Source organism: Natator depressus, chromosome 5 (genome assembly GCF_965152275.1).
Source record: "Natator depressus isolate rNatDep1 chromosome 5, rNatDep2.hap1, whole genome shotgun sequence".
Classification (NCBI taxonomy): domain Eukaryota; kingdom Metazoa; phylum Chordata; order Testudines; family Cheloniidae; genus Natator; species Natator depressus.
Window position 1 is genome coordinate 61,326,894 of NC_134238.1, and position 20,858 is coordinate 61,347,751.

General features: G+C 37.0%; 1 protein-coding gene across 2 annotated transcripts in view; it reads right to left on the bottom strand.

Annotated features, from left to right (window-relative positions):
* The window catches only part of RIOK2 (RIO kinase 2), a 32,496-nt gene that overhangs the window by 10,475 nt on the left and 1,163 nt on the right, over positions 1-20,858 (bottom strand). For both annotated transcript variants that reach the window (XM_074952895.1, XM_074952896.1), the window contains exons 2-8: positions 19,701-19,839; positions 17,525-17,641; positions 16,534-16,709; positions 4,873-4,961; positions 3,082-3,273; positions 2,395-2,487; positions 516-1,052 (exon numbers count right to left, since the gene is read on the bottom strand). In XM_074952895.1, coding sequence (XP_074808996.1) covers positions 516-1,052; positions 2,395-2,487; positions 3,082-3,273; positions 4,873-4,961; positions 16,534-16,709; positions 17,525-17,641; positions 19,701-19,839 — 1,343 coding nt within the window. The remainder of the gene's footprint in view (positions 1-515; positions 1,053-2,394; positions 2,488-3,081; positions 3,274-4,872; positions 4,962-16,533; positions 16,710-17,524; positions 17,642-19,700; positions 19,840-20,858) is intronic.

The window sequence follows — 20,858 nt, forward strand, 5'->3', positions numbered from 1 at the left end:
GGAACTGAAAGCCAGAACAACAAATAGCTAAGTTATTATGATTGGATCTCAGGGGGTTTGTGCTCCTCAGCTAACTAGAATAATTTCACTTCAAGAAACAGTGTTTAAATTACAAACTTCACTATAAAAGTTATTGTGGAGTAGTATTTTAACACAAAACCCTTTTTCATTGGTATAAACAGTTTAAATATTTATCCAATAGAAAAGTGTACACTAGCTATAGAAGGTAAGTGGAACTAACTCAGACACCCAAGTCTAGTTATTACATTTTGTACCCTGGAGCAAGACAACTGATCTGTCACACTAGAAAACACAAACGTAATACTAATCAATAGGTTACCTAGCATCTGGTCAAAAGGAAAGTAGCATATGTTCACTCTAAGATTAGAAATATATTTTCAATTTAAGCATGGGTGGCTGAACAGCAGTGCATGCTGAACTACCTGAAAGAGGTTCATTTACTGAAAAGAAAAAATAAATGGAAGCCTTCCAAAACAGTCATTATGGATCTATACCTGAAAGGCCTGAATTCTCTGTTTAATGTTGACAAGTCAACCAGATCAGGGCATTCATCTTCATACTCTTTGTCAGCAGGGTCTTCTCCTTGACCTATATGATCTTCAATTTTGGTGGTATTTTCAGTTCTCTTTTCATCCTCAGAAAAATCAACTGCAGAACTCTCTGCATTATTACTGGCTTTCCCTACAATAATTTGCCCTTCAACTTTTTCTAGAGCATGGCTGAACTCAGTCATATCTAAACTTTGTTCTTTTTTACTACTGTCAGTAATATCAACTTCTTTACTGCGATTCATCAAAACTTTAGAGGATTTGCTTTCAGTGTCATCTTCCAATTCATCTGTAAAATTTATTTTGTTTTCTTCAGCTGCAGTATACAAATTTACTTTCCCATCAAAATCGTCTACAAGTTGTGTAAACACTGTTTTATAATCCTCCTCATCAGGACCTGCTGGGTAAAGCAGTTCATCATCCTCCTGCATTTCTTTTGTGTAGCCACTTGCTGCAATCTCTACATCAAGAGAGCACTCTCTCCTAGAGAAAATAAGAAGATTGAAGCATAAATAAATTGTTTCCCCTCGACATATTAAATCAATTTAGTAATTTTTTTTAAAGAAATGACTACCAAAGTGCATTATCATTAAACTGCCAGTGTTAAAGGACTACACATGCTGAGTAGAACCTTACATAAGACAGTCTCATTGAACTTAATATGAGTACAAGTGACAGAATATGGCTGATAAAAGTACAATGCCATTTGTATAAAAAGTTACCACATGCTCAGATGATTTCAGCATTTACAGCTATATGACTGAACAATGTCCGTACACTTCTACTGAAGTGTAATTATGATTTAACGTTGACTTAAGTGTATTACACTACATTACATAAATCTAGAAGCACTCTAATTTTGCACTTATCTAAAGTTATATATTTTGGTTAAAGTGTGGTTCCCTTTAGAAAAGGGACTGAAAACAGTCTGGTAGGGTTTATTATTTCAGTATCTCCCAGATCAAATGTACTCATAAGGGTTTTGTTTTGTCTTTTAAAAAAGGACATGAAACTTGAAAAAGCAAATTTCCATTTGAAAACTTTGGAACTTAGAAAACAACTCTGCCTTGCCAATCAGCAGCAGTACAGAGACCACCAGCTCACACTCTCATAGCTGTGTTGTTCTTACTGGAATAAAAATGTACTTTGAAGTAAACAGATATGACTGAGTATAGGCAATGAGCTGAAATGTTGAACAACAGGTGTCATTTTTATACAGTTTTTCAGAATAGAACTTTATTTCAGTGGTTTTCATTATCTGAGGCCTTAAAAACTTGTTCTTTAGAAAAGCAGTGACCATGATTTACTAACTTTCTTGAAAAACCTCCATTCCAAATGAATCCACATAAAGGAATGCCCCACAAGTGCAATAATTGGGTTGAGGGGTAAGAAAAATACTGTTCTGTATTATTGTGGCATCTCAGTGATGTGTCTTGGAGCACCTTTTGTATCAGGTCTTGGAAAAGCCCTCTTCCCAGCTACAAGAACAAAGGCATTATTGGTTTCCTGATGGTAATAAAATGTAAAATGGGGGTGAAGTTTCAGGATGTTCCCTACACCGATTTTGGCTGGACTGAGCACCGACATTTCTGATATTAAGAATAAAGACAATCCTATATTAAAATGAAAAGGAAAAACAAAAGACAGATGCAAGGCTGTCCCCCCAATTCTCCAGCAAAACACTTCATGGAGCTCACTAATTGAACAGCGTACAACTGAAAACCAGTTGTGAACATTTTGTTCTCATAATATAAAACTGGTATAGAGAGCATCCTGTCATCTTTACTGATCAATATAAGACCCCTCATCAAGTTACATTTCTCACCTGATATCCTGGAAGGTTGGGAAAAGTTCACTTTCATAGCTGAAACGCTTCTTAAAAAAGTCTCTAATACATTTAACATCTCTGTCAAAATACCTGGAAAAATAAAGGATTGTTTTGCACAGAATTAAAGTTGAGACCTACAAGCATTTTGGTACACTTCTAAACATCTCAAGTTCTACTTCATATTTGTCACTATCATAGCTTCAATAGCTTCTGTGTATTAATCCTTCCACATAAGTACATCTTAAATTTCTTCTGAATTTTAGAAAATGAGGTATTCTTCCAGCTTTGTCAAACTTCATTTTCTATTAGCCAGATTTGTTCTGGAAAGGAAATCCCTGTTGTCTTTTTTTCCCCACTTTAGTAAACAGTGATTAAGCTACCAGATAGCTGAAAAGAGAAAACTCAAAGACACAAAAACGAAACATACAGTGTCAACTGAAGTTTGACCTGGCTTCCTGAGAATCTGTACAAGAACCAATCATGTATGCACTCTAAATCTTGACATTTATGTCCATGGATAAATAAAACTGAGTATATTTTTGTGGCATTATTTGTTGTACAAGATGACATTGCTAGAAGACAGTTAAGAATGGATACATAAGAATGAATAATCAGTGCTAGTAAATTACAATAATCTCAAATGGCCAAACTGATTTTGAAAATGCCGTAAGACTGAATATGTACCATTCAGCATTTGGATGAGATGTTGACACCATCTGTGGGAAATCAATCATGGTAACCTGGTCCTCACTGTCCAATAAGAGATTGAATTCATTGAAATCTCCATGAATCAAACCATGATTGGCAAGTTTTACAATTAGTTCCATTAACTCACTGTACACAGATGCAGGATCTTCTATTTGATGCACTTGGCACCTAAAAACATTAAAAAAAAAAATCTAAACTATTAAGGGTATAAGAAAATGAAAAGTTAAAGCAAAAACCACAACTCCATTGCAAAATAAACCCCACCCGTCTCTACATTTGGCACTCTTGTTTGGCTGACTTTTTATGAAACCCAAGAATAACTGATTATGAAAAATAAACTATTTTTTTCATCCTTTATGGTATTTTCTCCAGAGCAGAATTGCAAAATAATGATGGAGAAGTGTGGTGAAGCTTGTAGTGCTGCTGTCCATGCCTTATCTGTTGTGGAATTAAAGATAAAACTTCCACCTGTAGCACCTCTCACTGCACTAAATTCACTTCATAAATGTGGGTGGTGGGGAAGTGCTGAAAATTTGAAAGGAATTTTCTTTTCATTACTGTTCAATTAAATTTAATCAAAAAGGAATCAAAACCAAAATTTAACAGCTCACTTCAGATGCCTACCTTATGTTAGACTGTGACCTGTTTTTTTTCTAAAACTGAAGTTTATTTTCTTTCGATACTAGGATAAGTATAAAAGTCATATTGGACTATATCCAATACTACCAAATTGGCCTTAAGCGTTTAGCTGTGCAAACAAATCAAATCAGCTTTTCAAATATAAACTTTAAAAATATTTTAATGTTTTAAAAATCATTGTGTCAGATAACGCAAAATGACTTAATAATTAGACACAACATGACCTCTCCTGACTGAAGATTACCTGCTTCCAGCACTATTGCTGAAACATAAAAATCTGGACATAAAAAAGAAAAGATTTCTTTCTGAAATTGAAAGTGGGGAGCAGTTACTCAAGAGTCAATTACAAGAACAAGGGAGCATGAACTGAAGCCAAGGGAAGACCATACAGTAACATGAACGACACTTTTCACAGAGTGCAGTTGTCACAGACAGTAAGCTGCCCCATTGCAGTCTTTGGTGAACTGCATAAACAAATTGTTTGAAGAAAAAAAAAAAAAATCTCACAGATGTAACTGGTAAAACAAGAAAAAATGACCCTAAAGAGACTTCATGGTCATCAGCCATTCTATAGTGTCCAATATCAAACTGACATGCAGTTTCAGCGGGACTTACTACAATACTTAAAGCAAAGAAAGTTGGATGATGAGAAATACTTCTTGCTTTGTATAAAATTTTGCACTTCTCAATCTCTTCATCTGGGTAGTGGCATTACTTGTGATACTTGCCAACACTGTTTGAGGTTTTTAAACATGTTCCTTTATCCAGTAAAAAGGAATTAAAACAGATTGGTAACAGTACATTTATTTGTATGGGGAAGGAAGAAAGGAGGGGAGCATAACTGGAATTCCATTCCCAACTAACCTGGATTCCAAGGGTAATCAGTTACTATAGTCAGGCTGGGCTACAGAGCATCAATTGACTCCATGGAGAATGGTGGGCAACTATTAGCCCCTATCTGACTAAAAAAGCAGTCATTGTCTTCTGCATAACTATTCAGCTATCATTCTTACCTACACTACTGAATCAGAGTGCCTCTGAGCAAGTACCTCAGTTAAGATTTCCAAAATCATAGCTACTGTATTCAATTTGTCTTAAATGGGAGTTTGTGTTTCATATAATACTTACAGAGGGTAACCACTAATAAGTTCCATAACTACTGCATGTCTATTGTAGTCAAATGGTTTTGGAACGGGAAACTTTCGATCATGCAAAGCCTGGAAAGAGACAATGTGTTGGAAGCTTAGTGCTACTGGATACCAAGGCAAACAAGCAAGTTCTCATATATTATTAAATCGTATATATTATTAAATTGTAAACTCTTAGTGGCAGGGCGTATGTATTCTTATTGATGTACAGCACCTAGCACATTTTGGGCAGCACCACAATACAACTAATAATAAAAATATGAATGTGTCCCATAAACTAGACAAATATTTAGACATATTAAGTAGTGAGTAAAAAGATTTATAGATCATAAGGCCACAAGGTACCATTGTGATCATCTAGTTTGACCTCCTGTATAAACACAGGCCAGAGGACTTCCTTGAATTAATTCCTGTTTGAACTAGGGCATCTCTTTCAGAAAATATACATTCTTGATTTTAAAATTTCCAGTGAAGGAAAATCCACCAAAACCCTTGGTGAATTATTGCAATGGATAATTATTCTCATGATTAAAAATTTGTGCATTATTTCCAGTCTGAATTTGTCTAGCTTCAACTTCCAGCCATTGGATCATGTTATACCTTTCTCTGATAGACTGAAGAGCCCACAATCAAATATTTGTTCCCTATCTAGATACTAATAGGCTGTAATCAAGTCACCCCTTAACCTTCTCTTTGTTAAGCTAAATATACTGAGCTCTTTGAGTCCATCACTATAAGACATACTTTCTAATCCTTTAATTGTTCTTATGGCTTTTCTCTGAGCCCTCCTCCAATTTCTCAATGTTCTTCTTGAAGCAATTAATCACACTGTTAAACAATAATAGAATACTATTTAAATATTTGTGGATGTTTTCTACATTTTCAAATATACTGATTTCAGTTATAACAGAATACAAAGTGTACAGTGCACACTTTATATTTATTTTGGATAACAAATATTTGTACTGTAAAAAAAAAGAAACAGTATTTTTCAGTTCACCTAATACAAGTACTGTAGTGCAATCTCTTTATCATGAAAGTTGAACTTACAATGTAGAATTATGTACAAAAAATCCCTGCATTCAAAAATAAAACAAAGTCCAATCAGTCCTACTACTTGTTATGGCAGAATGCGGATAAAACAGAGCAGGAGATGTACAATTCTTCCCCAAGGAGTTCAGTCACAAATTTAACTAACATTTTTTTTAAATGCACGTCATCAGCACGGAAGCATGTCCTCTGGAATGACAGCCGAAGCATGAAGAGGCATATGAATCTTTAGTGCATCTGGCACGTAAACATCTTGCGACACCAGCTACAACAGTGCCATGCGAATGCCTGTTCTCACTTTCAGGTGACAAACTTAAGAAGTGGGCAGCATGATCTCCCGTAAATGTACATAAACCCGTTTCTCTTAGTGATTGGCTGAACAAGAAATAGGACTGATTTGACTTGTAGGCTCTGAAGTTTTACCCTGTTTTGTTTTTGAGTGCAGTTATGTAACAAAAAAACTACATTTATAAGTTGCACTTTCATGATAGAGAGATTGCACTCCAGTACTTGCATGAGGTGAATTGAAAAATACTATTTCTTTTGTTTATCATTTTTACAGTGCAAATATTTGAATAAAAATAATATAAAGTGAGCACTATACACTTTGTATTCTGTGTTGTAATTGAATTAGATATATTTGAAAATGTAGAAAAACATCCAAAAATATTTAATAAATTTCAATTGGTATTCTATTCTTTAACTATGCGATAAATCGCGATAAATTTTTTAAATCGCAATTAATTTTTTTGAGTTAATCACGTGAGTTAACTGCGATTAATCGACAGCCCTATTCTTGAATTGTTAACAGAACTGGATACAGTATTCCAGCAGTGAGCGCATCATTCCCAAATACAGAGGTAATATAGTCTCCCTACTTCTACTCAATATTCCCAGGATTAAATTAGCCCTTTTGGCCATAGTATTGCACCCAGAGTTCACGTTCAGCTGATTATTCACTATGATCCCAAAGCCCTTTCAGATTTATTGTTTCCCAGAAGACCCCCATCCTGTAACTTCATATTACATTTTATTTATATTATATATATAAAAATAAACAAAACATAAAAATAACTTGGTATTTAGCCATATTGAAGCACATATTGTTTGCTTGGACCTAATTTACCAGATCACTCTGTATCAGTGACCTTTTCTTTACATTATTTTTCACTCCCGCAATCTTTGTGTCATCTGAAAACGTCATCAGTGATGATTTTGTTTTATCCCAGATCATTGATAAAAATGTCAAATAGCATAAAGCCAAAAGATACATGATAGCAGAATTTTCATTATAAAGACCAGAGACTGGGATACTGCTGTATGATGAATGAAATGGCAAAGTTCAGTTTCCAGATCTGAAATTCTGTACATGCACTACCTCCTTATTTATAGTTCCACTGTCCTGGGACTGGAGAAAACTGGAGATGTAACAAGGAGAACAGAATGGAATCAGATCTGGTTTGGTGGCCCAGACAAACAGCAGCAGATAACTGGGGGATGCTGGGTCAAGAACAAAAAAAATCCCGTTTTTAAGTTTTTGCCAATTCCACTCTGTCTGGCTAATCTAATTCTTTCTGCATTTCCATAAACACAAAAGTTCACTGTCCTGAATAATTAAGCTTCATCGTAACCACATTATAGACAAATGGGGGAAGATCATAACAACTATAGCACTACTGTTAGCCTTTGTGCTATGTGCAAACTCAATTGATGCACATAACCCCATCACAAGTTCATTTTCCTATCCCTATATATTCTGTTGCCTACAATGGATTTCACAACCAATGAGATTTCACTACCACATAGTTCACAGTAATATCAAAATGAATAATTTAAGATGGATTTATTTTTAAATCTCCATATTTCTTCCTGTTCTGGGCACAAACTGAAATCTCTGCAGACTTTCCCCTCGTGCATCCTAAATGCGTATGTGTACAGGGGAATGGGGGGCAGTGAGTAGGGAGGTACATGGGAGGAAAGGGAAACCAGCAAGAGATCTGGGTTTGGGATTTTGGGTTAAATTAGGAAAATGTAAGTTTCAGAGAAGAAAAACAAAAGAAAAGCAAAATCTTTAGGGAATCTAATGCCAAATTCTATCTATATTTCTGTGAATATTTACTGCTGCGGGAACTATGAATTCTGCACATGTGCAGAATTCATATGTCCCACAGAATTTTGTTTTTTCCCCATAGAAAATATATTCTGCCCAAGAAGTGCTGCAGTTCCGCCTTTCACCCACCGGAGGCCATTCTGGCACCAGAACAGCCAACAGCATGAATGTAGCAGGCTGTTCTGGTGGGCAAAAGGCAAAACTGCAGCACTTCTGGGGGAAAATGTATTTTCTGTGGGGAAAAAAAAACTGTGTGCACGCAGTGGCACAGAATTCCCGCAGGAGTAGAAGTTTATCACAGTACCTGGCCTGTGGAGCTAAGTTACGACAGAGTGGGGCACACAGGGCTGCTGGGCGGTCACAGACTGGGGCTGAAAATGGCTAGTGGGGGGGGAGGAGAAGAGGGGAAACAGACTGGAGCATGGGCTGAGGAGCTAGTGGGGTGACAGTATTGAGCCAGGGGCTGAATGGGAATGGGCGTACATGAGGATGGGGGAGGAGGCTGCAGGGACCCATCAGGATGAGGGGTACAGGAACAGGAGTAGATGTGCCTGACTGAATGGGAGAGGCTCCCCAACTCCCTAACAATCCTGTCCCCTGGCCCCCCCCCCCCCAAAATAAAACCTGTTCCATACTTCTCCCACCCACACAACAACCCTCCCAGCTCAGTCCAAGCTCCTTCCATCTCCCTCAGCTCCTCTACTGACACTCCCAACTCTTTGCACTGCTTCTGCTGTGTGCAGAAAATATAGTCCTGTATTGTAGTTTAAATGAATTATTTAAAGTTCTGATTTAATATACCTAGTAAGAAATTTGTAAAACAAACAAACAAAAAAAATTACCAGAATCTTTTTTTTGGTCTGTATTGTTACAGACATACCTGCTGACAGATATTTTGAAATAAATACCCCAAACTGGCATGATTAAATTGTATTATTTTGACAAATAAAATATGCAGATTTTTACAGAATTTTTTAAATTATTGTGCGCTGAATTTTTAATTTTTTGGCACAGAATTCCCCCAGTAGTAGAACATGGAGAGTCACCATCCTGCAGGATTACATTTAGTGTTAAATAATTTTATCTAAAATGTCAGATTAAATTTATTAAAACCAATATCTGCATAGTACAAGGTCCACCATACTTCATAAACAGAAGTGTGGAAACAAGCCCTTGGGGACTACAGTTTGACAAATACCTGGACCATTTTTTTGGTCCTTCTAGGAAGTGGCCTTAGCCCTGAAGTCCAGGTCAGCAATGGCAATTACCTTAATTTGAACGAACTCCAGCCAGAACAGAGAATGAATGGGTTACACATCTAGATGAAACACATGCTATGATGAAAAAACTGGGTAAACTAATAGTTACTAGAAACACAGGACTCCACATTTCTGAAGACCATAATTAAGAGCAATGGAAATCTAGGCACACACAATGTACACACAGAGTATTCGAAAAGATTTTAACGTTCCCAGCATTTCATGCAGAATTTTAAATAAATCTGCCCTTTCAAGTCCTCAATCCTACAAATACTTGTGTACACGCTCAATGTGATTAACTTTATGCACTGAGTACTGGCACTGGTCCCACCCCATAGAGCAGTGTTTCTCAACGCGTGGCCCAAACAGCACACAGCTGCAGCCCATGAGACATCTTCAGGGCCATACAGGTAGTATATATATACTGTGTGGATACAACCCACATGTCACAGAGAGCTACATATGTGACATACAATGAAAAATAGGTTGAGAACCACTGGTACAGAGTTAAGTACATACATAAGTCTTTGCAGGACCCAGGCATAAGCATGAACCAACGCTTTGCAAAAGTTCTAAAATATTCTAACCACCCCCTTTCATCTCATTGGAGTGTTACTGCTGAAACTAATACCAACAATCTAGTTTGTTAGCTATTTCACACTGTTGATTGTTTTAGCAAAATTATCCAGGAAGTGCAATTATCCCGTGTGGGCAGGTTCACCTGAAAGAACATTCCAAAGAATAATTTTGCAAGTTTTACAGATGCATATAAATTTGATTTATTTTTGTTTAGCCTTGACACACAGGGAGAGGAAGACAGATTAGTGTGCAAGTATGAAGATCACTGAAGGTGGCTAGAAGGAAAATAAAAGCTCTCAGACACATGAAGGAGAATTTAAAAGGATAAGAGAAGATTTTCATTGGCTAAAAAACTGTCAATTTCATGTAAACATTTAATAAAGAAAAATGTGTGCTTTGACTGAATTTGCCTTAAAAATAATTACTTCCCCAAAAGTTTCTGTAGTATTTGGCGGAAAAAAGTAGACTATATTCCTCTAGATTTCTAGTTACACTATTAATGATCTATATATATTTAAGCAACTGTATAGCTTAAGGCCTTGTCTACACTGCCATTTTACAGCTCTGCAACTTTCTCACTCAGGGGGTGTGAAAAAAACATCTTCCTGAGCGCTGCAAGTTTCAGCGCTGTAAAGTGGCAGCATAGCTGGTAGCCATGCTCCCCTCGTGAGCATGTTAAACAAATAAATTTATTTATTTATTTTTAAAAAACAGTGCTGTCCCAGTGCTGGTGCTGCAACTATACAGCCACATTAAAGCGCTGCCGCGGTAGCGTTTTAACATTGCTAGTGAACACATACCATTACTTACATTTAGTTAGAGTCTTAATTTTTACCTTTTTTATTATATTAAAATATAGTGAGTCACACATTTCTCATTTATGAGATGATTATTCATTTTTTACTTATAATTTGTGTCAAGCTGTATTTGGATGGAAGTTTAAATTAAATTAAAATACACAAAAACTGCATTTTTAAAAATTAAATAAGAACAACTTAAGTGTGTCTGCTACAGAAGAAAAGTTTATCAAAACATGTTTTGGATTTAAAACTAACAGAAACAGAGGAACTATTATCTGTAGTTAGTGAATTGAACCTATTATTTCTGGTCACTATGGCGCAGATCCTCAAAAGGTATTTAGGTGCCTGGCTCCCATTGATTTCAAGATTTTAGAACTAGTAGATCTCATCCTCTCACACTTGTTCTGTTTTTCCAATCTATGAATAAAAACTAAGCTTTCCAGCTGATTTCTTAACTTTGGATGAATTAGTCATTAAACTGAATCAGTTTAATAAACGAAAATGAAGAAAATATTCTCTCTGCAGCACAGGCTACTTCTCTCAAATGCTGGATTAATATTTCAACAAACTCTGGTCCGGGTTCTCAGCCAGTGACTACCAGCAGGTTAGTAGATTCTTTAAAACTTCAGCCAACAAACAGGTACTGCTTCATACTATTTTTGTATTTAATTTAAATGATTTTAATAGATTAGATAGATTAATAAATTTAAGCCTCAACATAATTTGTCAATTTCAAATAAACCTGTATTTAATTTCAATAAAAAGAATCCAGTTTAAATTAAAAACCCATACATTTTGATTTTTTTTAAATCTATTTTTACCCATCCTAGATCATTCATAATATTCTACTTCAAGTTACTGAAGCACTTTTTTCTTTTTAAATGGAATCAAGTGCAGTACTTGATAAATAAACAACACTTTAAATAATAAAAAGAAAAGGAGGACTTGTGGCACCTTAGAGACTAACAAATTTATTTGAGCATAAGCTTTCGTGAGCTACAGCTCACTTCATCAGATGCATTCAGTGCATTCATTTTCCACTAAATGCATCTGATGAAGTGAGCTGTAGCTTGTGAAATCTTATGCTCAAATAAATTTGTTAGTCTCTAAGGTGCCACAAGTCCTCCTTTTCTTTTTGCAGATACAGACTAACACGGTTGCTACTCTGAAACCTTAAAAATTTGAGTTTTGACTTTCTGAAATTAAGTGCATCAAAGCCCTCCAAACCAGTTTATAACTACAAATGTATCTAATTTGGAGGAAATTTACTAATTCAATTTATTTTCTGGGTGCTTATAGCACCCACAAAGCATTTATCTAAAAGTTTGTAATGTAATGTTGCTGAACAGCTGCACAGAAAAAAAAATCCTGGTAGTTAATCAATCAGTTAAGTTTTGGAATTTATCTGTATTCTTTAAAGCATTTGACAAAAATACGGAATTCAGAATAAACAGAAATATACGTTGGGTGACTGAAGTCCTGGTTACTGAATAGTGTATACTATTTCCTCTGAAGACACCAGTGCTTCAGCTGAGAATGAAAGAGTGCACCTATGGGAACAGCAACGACGGAAAATCCAGGCAAAAACAAAAAACTGGGTCAGAGTAGTTTCAGGTAGTATACCTGCCCAAGTGTCTGCCAATACCTGGGGATGTACAGTAATATTTTGTGTGTGGTATGGGGGTGTTTTTTGTTTTTTTTTTAAAACAAACCTACACAAAGACTAAACTGACTATACGAAAGAAATTGTAAAACTGGCTACATACAAAATGCTGTCAAATACTCAAAAGTAAAAAGCCTGATTTTGCGCCCCCCCCACAAGCAATATCTTGTAAGGCCCCACATGTCTAGAACCCAGGTCTGCAGAACTCCCAGGCTGCCATACAGCAGCAGCTGTAACCAACTGGCACTACACTTCCCATGACCCACTGTGGACACAGACCATGGGAAGTTCCATCTCAAGGGTTAGAAAGACAGCAGCCCCATGGCTTCTGATTGACTCCCTGTCCTATATAAACCCGAGGGGCATTCCAGAAAGTGTCCAGGCAACAGCGTGGATCTTCTGTAGCTACCACGACCATTCCAGCTCCTTGCTCTTCAATTCCTGGCTTGACCTCGGCTTGATTTAGACTTCAGACTCTGACGTTTGGTATCGATTGTGGCCTGGATCTGACTACAAACTCCATGGCTACTCTTACCTTCAAGTTTGCCCCTGCTCTGACCCTTGACCCTGACTGCCCTTGTTGGAATCCTGACAATCTGAGGTGTTACTTGTAAAAATAGCAGTTAAAAAATTTCTGCAAGAAATGTGATTCAGCTCAGCTGAGTGACCAACAAACTCAGAGCACTGTTTCCTTTATCACAAACTCATTCATAAATCCAAGTAAAAATGCAGAGATCTGATTTTTAGAACTAACTTACTTGATTATATCTTTAAGCACTGCTGGACAAATTCCAGTGTATTTTGAGAACATATTAAAATATACTGTTATTGCTGCATTCTTGCCTTCAGATGCAGTTAACTTTTATAACACAGAATTCTGTCATCTCACTAATCAAATTCCCCCTGTTGAGAGCCATACTGCTTACTATTCACATTGAAGAAACAATACACAAAAAAGAAATATAACTATATTATTCCTTCATTGGTTTTAAGGCCTACTTTCAAGTGACTAAGTGCTTTTCTTTCAATTAGACAAGAAAAAACATCACAATAATCAAATCTGTCGAGTACAGTACAAAGATTCTACTGTATATTCAATTTAATTCCAACAGTCATTTAATTCTAGAAAACTGCCCTCAACTATACACTGCAGCAACTTAGGCAGAAGATATAACATTAATGGGATATTGCTACATTCAAATAGGAAATGAAAATAAAGGCAAGGGACTATATAAACAGAGACCAAATGAAACTGCAGAGTTGTGCTGGGACTCAGCGGGAGTGTGTGTGTGGGGGAACTGGAATTGCCTAGCTGCTGGAGATGAAGATGAAGGCAAGTCTTCCCCCTTTCATCACAAGGCTAAGTCCCATCTGTGTTTGGGCCTTTTCCCTATCAGTGGAGTTACAGAATTGGTCTCCTGGAAGATAATGACCAAAACAATCCTATTAGGCATTAGGGATGTAAAATATTAAATGGTTAAACGGTTAACCGATAGGTATTGGTCTTACCGTTAATATATTGCAGTTAAAGTTTAAAACAGATTGGTAAAATAATTTCATGACATTGTAGATGGTACTGAGCATGATCAGCTAAGCAGCAAAGTCTCTAGCATGGCATAATTACTCTGCACCCACCAGGAAGCTGTCCCTCCGCTCCTGCCCCTGTGCAGTGCTGTTGTGGTGCAGTCTGGTCTCCCAGTCCAGAAATGCGGTACATGTTGGTCTCTCAGCAGTAAGAGTGGAGTCGGTGGCCATGCGACCAATTTCTATCTGTGCTGCTATGTGGGGCACAAGGAGAAATTTGGCCACGAGTTCCTAGAGTTTGAGTTCCGGCTGGATGGTGAGGCTTAAGTGGGAGCTTGGTTGCTTGTCAGAAGCATAACTGGGTATATAACATTTTTATTTGTAAGCTGGAAGGTCCACTAGTGGATTCAGACTCTCAGCTGGGTAGGGGGGCAAAGCGCATTGGCTTAATGGTGAAGGGGGTGAGGATGGCACATGGTTGCAGGGCTTGTAGGGGCCGACGTACTGGGAGGCCTATGGGGCGGGGGCTGGCATGCAGAGGCTATTATGTGGGATGTAAGGAGAAGGACGAGATGTGCATGCGGACCCGAGGAGAGACAGCAGGGTAATCCCCAAACCAGGGGTAGATTGTGAACTTGTTAACGACTAAACGGTTAACCGATATAATTTTAATAGTTTAAATGGGTATTTTTTAAACGGTATTTACATCCCTATTAGGCATAGTGGCTAAAACAAAGGAGTAATTAGAGATTGTGTGTCTTTTTTCAGGGAAAAATAGGAGGGGATTTATATGGTACCTGTACAGTAATGGACAGAGACAGATTATAAACTAGCACAATGCTGCACTGTAGCAGGACTAATTTTGATTAGATCATTCCCCTCCCCGCTCTTCAAAAAAGCCCCTCAATTTTTGGGCCTATACTATCTTACTGTGTCTCTTTAATGGGAGTCATGCCACTAAAACACGATTGAACAAGGAAAATTTAGAGGGAATATATCCTATAGTTAACACCATAAATCCTGTATAAAGAGGATGTTAAAACAAATCTTGCATCATGCCAAAACAGAAAAATACTGTTAGGGAAGCCTCTTCCAGAGTAAATATTTTGTCTATCCACTATGTAAATTAAACTGACTTGGTATCCAAATGACTTATTGTGTGTGAAACAAACATGTTTTATAGGAATAAACATGTCCACCAACACGCTTAGGATATTGCACATTTTACTCTGCATGAACAAATGACCTAAGATTTCTAAATACATTTAAATTAGAGAGAGAGAGAGAGAAATAAATGAACAATCCCCCTTCATTTCAGCCTTAAATATACACAAAGTTTTTTTTCTCAAATGAAAAGCATATATTAATAAAACTGGCCTTGATAAGTATTTTGCATATTTAAACTACAAAATAGCTACATTCTGTGAATTTTCATATTAATATTCATAACATAGTGTACATCTAGCACTTTGAAGCTGGATTTCAGGGAGTAAGGTTGTGGGTCACTCACTTCTCAAAACCAACGATTAAATCAAAAAGTTTAAGGCCCTTGTGTCAGTCACACTGTCTGGAGAAGGACAGCTAAAAGTATCTCTTATGTGAGTTAGACACATAGTAACACAGGCACACAGTTGTGTTTCAAATAAGAGGTTTTCTTCGGTTGGAATTTGTTTCTAGAACTTTTACAGGCACCCTAATTAATGCTCCTAAATTATGTTCGTTCATGTTCATTCGCGCTCTCTCTCTCTCTCTCACACACACAGAAAAGAGAAACTAAGTGACAGGACTGAAGCTTAGTTTGTAAATTTTCTGAATTTCACTTTTCCCTATATTTTAGAACAACGTGGGTACATAGGAAGATATTTCTTTGCATTTCTAAAACATTCTCAAAGATTAATATAAATGGAAGTAGCTGGCTTACCACCACATTAAGGTATTATGTGTAAAGTTGCCCTGTGGTTAAAGAGAATTTTATGTAAAAAAGAAATCATAAGATCCATATTGAATTCTTATGTGGAACACCACGTTTCACAAGCCAGACTATTTTGCTATAGCTTCACTGCCATGGTCAAATCTTGTACATAAAAGTAGTACACATTAGGGATTCCATGTACGATATACACCCTGCAACTTCAAATCTGGGGTTAGAAACGTGTATGCAAATCCGGTTTATATTGTAAATGTGACTTAAATAAGAGGGGATCTGAAAAGCACCTTGCATCATCACCATTTCCACTCTATTACAGCACTGATGACTAATGCTGTGAGTCTTTCACAGAGGTCACGGATTCCGTGACTCTCCAGCACCTACGCAACTTCTGCAGTCACGGGTGTGGCTGACCCCACGGCCTCCTGAGCAGCTGAGGCAGCTCCAGGGCTGGCCACACTGGCTGCTGCTTGGGACGCCCCCCTGGAGGAGCAGGGGTGCCCCCCCCCACTCAAAGCAGTAGCTGCGGGAAGCTTCCCCCAAGAGCACCTAAGTTTTAGCCAGGGGTATTTATATAGCACAAGTCATAGACAGGTCAGAAGCCATGACTTTTTGTTTATTGAGTGTGACCTCTCCATGACTTCTACTAAAAATACCCATGACTAAATTGTAGCCTTACTGAGGACACTTTTTGGACATGAACAGTTACATTTTATGATTAAAAAATACCTTCATGTAGGCAAATTCTTTCATGGCAGCCAGGCGGGACAAATAAAGCCACGACATTTTGTGTCTGTGCTTATGGTAGTCACGTTTGTTTTTTAGATTACGAAAGGAGGTTCTCCCAAGCCTGTGCAGCTTTAATGCAAGCTGTTGCTCCTCTTCATTTGCAACAATATAAATATCTATAAAAAATAAGAAATAATTACATTTATCTGAGAGAATGTGCCGAACAGACTAAACATTTGTGAAAGGTGACTAACCTTCCATGCCACTTTTTGCTCAATTACTACTTATACTACTGCAAAAAGAAAACACATTGCAGAAGAATCAGCAAAATTACCAATGCAGCACACTACTTGTATATTTGAAAAATGAATGTCCTATTAGTCCTAAAGTTCCTCGAAAAGATCTCCAATTCACTAGTTTTTATTTTGGTATGACCTGTGATAACTGTCAGTGTGATAATGAGCAGCTGACACTACTGTCTGTTTCTGCTGCTTACTCCCAAGGTTTGTAAACAGTCCTTCTTGACATAACAAGACACTGGCACAATACAACAGCTCCGGATGAAGGGATAAATTACAGAGGCCAAGGAACTTCCTGAGGTCATCTCTTCAACAAGGAAGTTAGGCATTTGTGTACATGCCCAAATGCTGATGGCATTGTATGGCATTTCAAACAGAATGATAATGTAATTTCACATGACTAGGATTTCCTTTTTCCAGAATTCCTTCTATACTAAGGATAACTGCATGCATCCGATGAAGTAAGCTGTAGCTCACATAAATTTGTTGGTCTCTAAGGTGCCACAAGTACTCCTTTTCTTTTTGCAGATACAAACTAACACGGCTGCTACTCTGAAATGTTCAAGTTTCTGATAACTTAGTGAACTATTTAGCCAGATGAAACTTTACCGGATTACTTGTGACAAGTCCAATATTCAATATAACAGCTTTTGTTTTAATATATTTGTTTAAAAAAGTATTTTTAAAATTACCTGATTCTTTGCCAACACCCATCTGGTTTCCAACAGAGTTGACAACTTGTCGAGACGATAGAGTTTTCAAGGCAAGGTAATCATACCCTCCATTAGTTAATCGGTAGCCCTGGACAGCTGAAAAAATATAAGAGCAAATTCCGTGAAATGTTATGCACACACCACTATTAGAATCTTTCTTTTTTAAACCATGTTACAGTAGTGTGTGAAAAGATTCAACTTTAACTGCTCCATTCTAGTCAAGTAAAATTTCCTAAAATGTTGACTCTGAGATGCCAGCAAAATGAAAACCAGTGGAGAACAATGCATTCACATGAAGATATTGGGTGGCTGAAGGGAAGGAAGCAAAAATGGCGAGAAAGAAAAGAGGGAATGGAGGGTGATAACTGAAGAGAGGGTGACAGTAAAGAATACAGGGTCAAGGATTCCAGGACTTTCTTACACATAATGAAGTGATGTCAAATTTTATATTTTTGTAGGATGAACAGGGGATGTCAAGAAACAGAAAAAAAATGCTCTATTAATTGCTTACATATCCGTTATTCTCTTGCTATAGCAAAAGAAGTACGGGTTTACAATACATAAAGAGAAAATAGATAACTGCTACAAGAGACAGGATTTCCTTTGAACCTGGATAAACATTTGTTGATTGTACTGTTAAAACATTAAACACTGAGTATTTTTATGTGCAGGAAACATTAGCTAATATAAAAAAAATTATCTCCTTCACATTTTTGATAGCTTTGCACTGTAAAAATACAAATACGGAACGTATAACAGCAAGATTATATATTATATACATACACACACACACACTCACGGTTTGTTATTGTCACTGAAAAACCAAAGATTGGTTGCTCCAGGCAACAGAACTTATGGAAAGATCAATCAGTACTTATGTAACCACATAACTTGGTGAAATTGTTGGCAGAATGGAATCTTGTTATAGTGATACAGTCAAACTACTTCACCAGATCTCTGTTAAGGTTTTTAAAAAGAATATGAATGCTAATTTTTGCAAAAGGAACATACTCTAATATTTCCACATCCACTCTTTTTTGACAAATTAATTTTAAATTTCATTCATCCAAAAAAAATTCCTGAAAATTCAAAATTCTATTTATCAGAACCAAAAGCTTTCTCAGATACATCAAGCATTACAAATAATCACAAATGTCAATATATTTCATCCTTATTATGGTAGGTCCTAATCCTACAAGATTTACACACATGCTTAAATTTATGCACTCTGAATTACCCTACTTAAATTGAGGGGTCTACTGGTAGTGTGTAAAGATAAGCATGTGCATAATTGGGATCTTACTGTTCTGTATATATTTAGTGCTCTGAATTTTCCGAATAATATTATTATGCAGGCATCTTAGCAACCCCATCATAAAATTGTTCTGAGATTTGCACTTAAACTAGATTGAAACCCGACATTATACATCCTGTAGACTGAATTAACGCCTGGTCTACATCTAAAAGTTTAACCTATGTAACAATTTCTGTTAGGGATCTGATTCTTTTTTTTTTTACACCAGAAAAGTTATACTGGTAAAAGCTCTAGTATGGATACATTTATACTGGTATAAAGAAAACATACCAGTATAGTTATTCTCTTTCCAGTATGGAAAAGCTATACCAATATAAAGCACCTTTATACCAATCTAGTTAAAATTGCATAATTGCCTTTGTGCAGACACACTTTTATCAGTATAGTTAAAGTGGTACAACTTTTCAGTTTAGTCAAGACTTCACTCTCCTCCTATAACAAAACCTCTCTTAGCCATGATTGGCTGTCCCCAGATCAGGGGTTCTCAAACTTCATTGTCACCACAGTGACAACAAAAGTTACTAAACGACTCAAGGAGGGGGGACCGAAGCCTGAGCCTGCCCAATCCCTGCCACCCTGGGGTTTTGCATTTCAGTGAAACTGAGAAGGATTAAATGCGTGCACATTGGATGACTATGCTAGAATGGACAGGGAGTTTATTGTGGAGTTACACAGTCTGAGCACGTTTGGACATTATGTTTAGGTGACAAGGCATTTGAACAGATGCAAATGTCTTCACTGATAATTTCTCTGATCTTTAGTGATTGCATTGACAGGAAATGCACTTGAGCAACTTTAACTCAGAAGTAACTATGATTTTCATGGGGGATTCATACTCACTTTTAGTTCGTTCATAAGCTAGGAGTTTGTGTTTCACTAACTCTCTCAGAATTTTGTTACATCCTCCATGTTTCAGGCTGGCTATGGAGGCAATCAAGCTAGCAGGGACTATTTCATGATTCTTCATACCCATCTCCACCTGAAATAATAAATGAAAGACATACTTGAACCCCCCAAGTAGAGAATGAAATAACAATTCTCTACATCAAGCCTAAACTTACTTTCCATACATATATTGACACAAACATATTGTACCGCACAAAGTTTCTTTAATTTAATTCAGCTTTTAAATTTGTTTGCTTGACTAGCAGTACTGATGGAGTTGTTTGAAAAGAAAATCTATAATGCAAATGGAGAATCTTTTGTTTAGGGAACATAACATAAGGTCTCTAATATATGTAAGTTTAACAGAAACCTACTGTCCTAGCCAGATAAACTATGAACTAGAGGCCAATATGAGGGATATACAGATGGAGAGCAGGACAAAAGGAGCGCTGGATTTCCCAGTAGGATAATCCCTATAGGATCATGACCTAAGTTCTAAACCTTTCTGTTGTGGACTTGGGATAGCAAATAAAATGTTACAATGCCATGCTTCTTGTAAGCTTCAATGTCCTGTTCCTGTGGGGAAATCAGAGCAGTAGTCAAGAGTCACCTTGAAGCTACAGAACTTACGGGTTAGAGAAATTGCTTGATGATGGGTGCAATATAAGGATTCAGATAGATAGGTCTAGGTTACATTTTTTGGAAGATTTCCCACTGTTCTACTTCTATTTCAACTGTACAGATGGTAGCAATGGTGTGCGTGCCAGAGTAGATAAGACATAGGTGGCCACTGGCATTTTAAGCACGTGTAGGCCTGCCCTAAGAAAGATTAGAAGATACAGTGGTCAGAGAATCAGTGGCCACCAGGAGCCATGTCTACTTTAGCATGCCCACTATTACTATGACAGGCAGAACAGAAATGATGGGAAATTTGTATGGGGAAAAAGCCTAATGTTGACACCCCCATACTTCAGAGTGGTAGCTGTGTGAGTCTGTATCAGCAAAAAAAACCCGAGGAGTACCTGTGCACCTTAGAGACTAAAAAATTTGTTGGGACATAAGCTTTTGTGGGTTAAAACCCCCTGGATCAGAAGCCCATGAAAGCTTATGCCC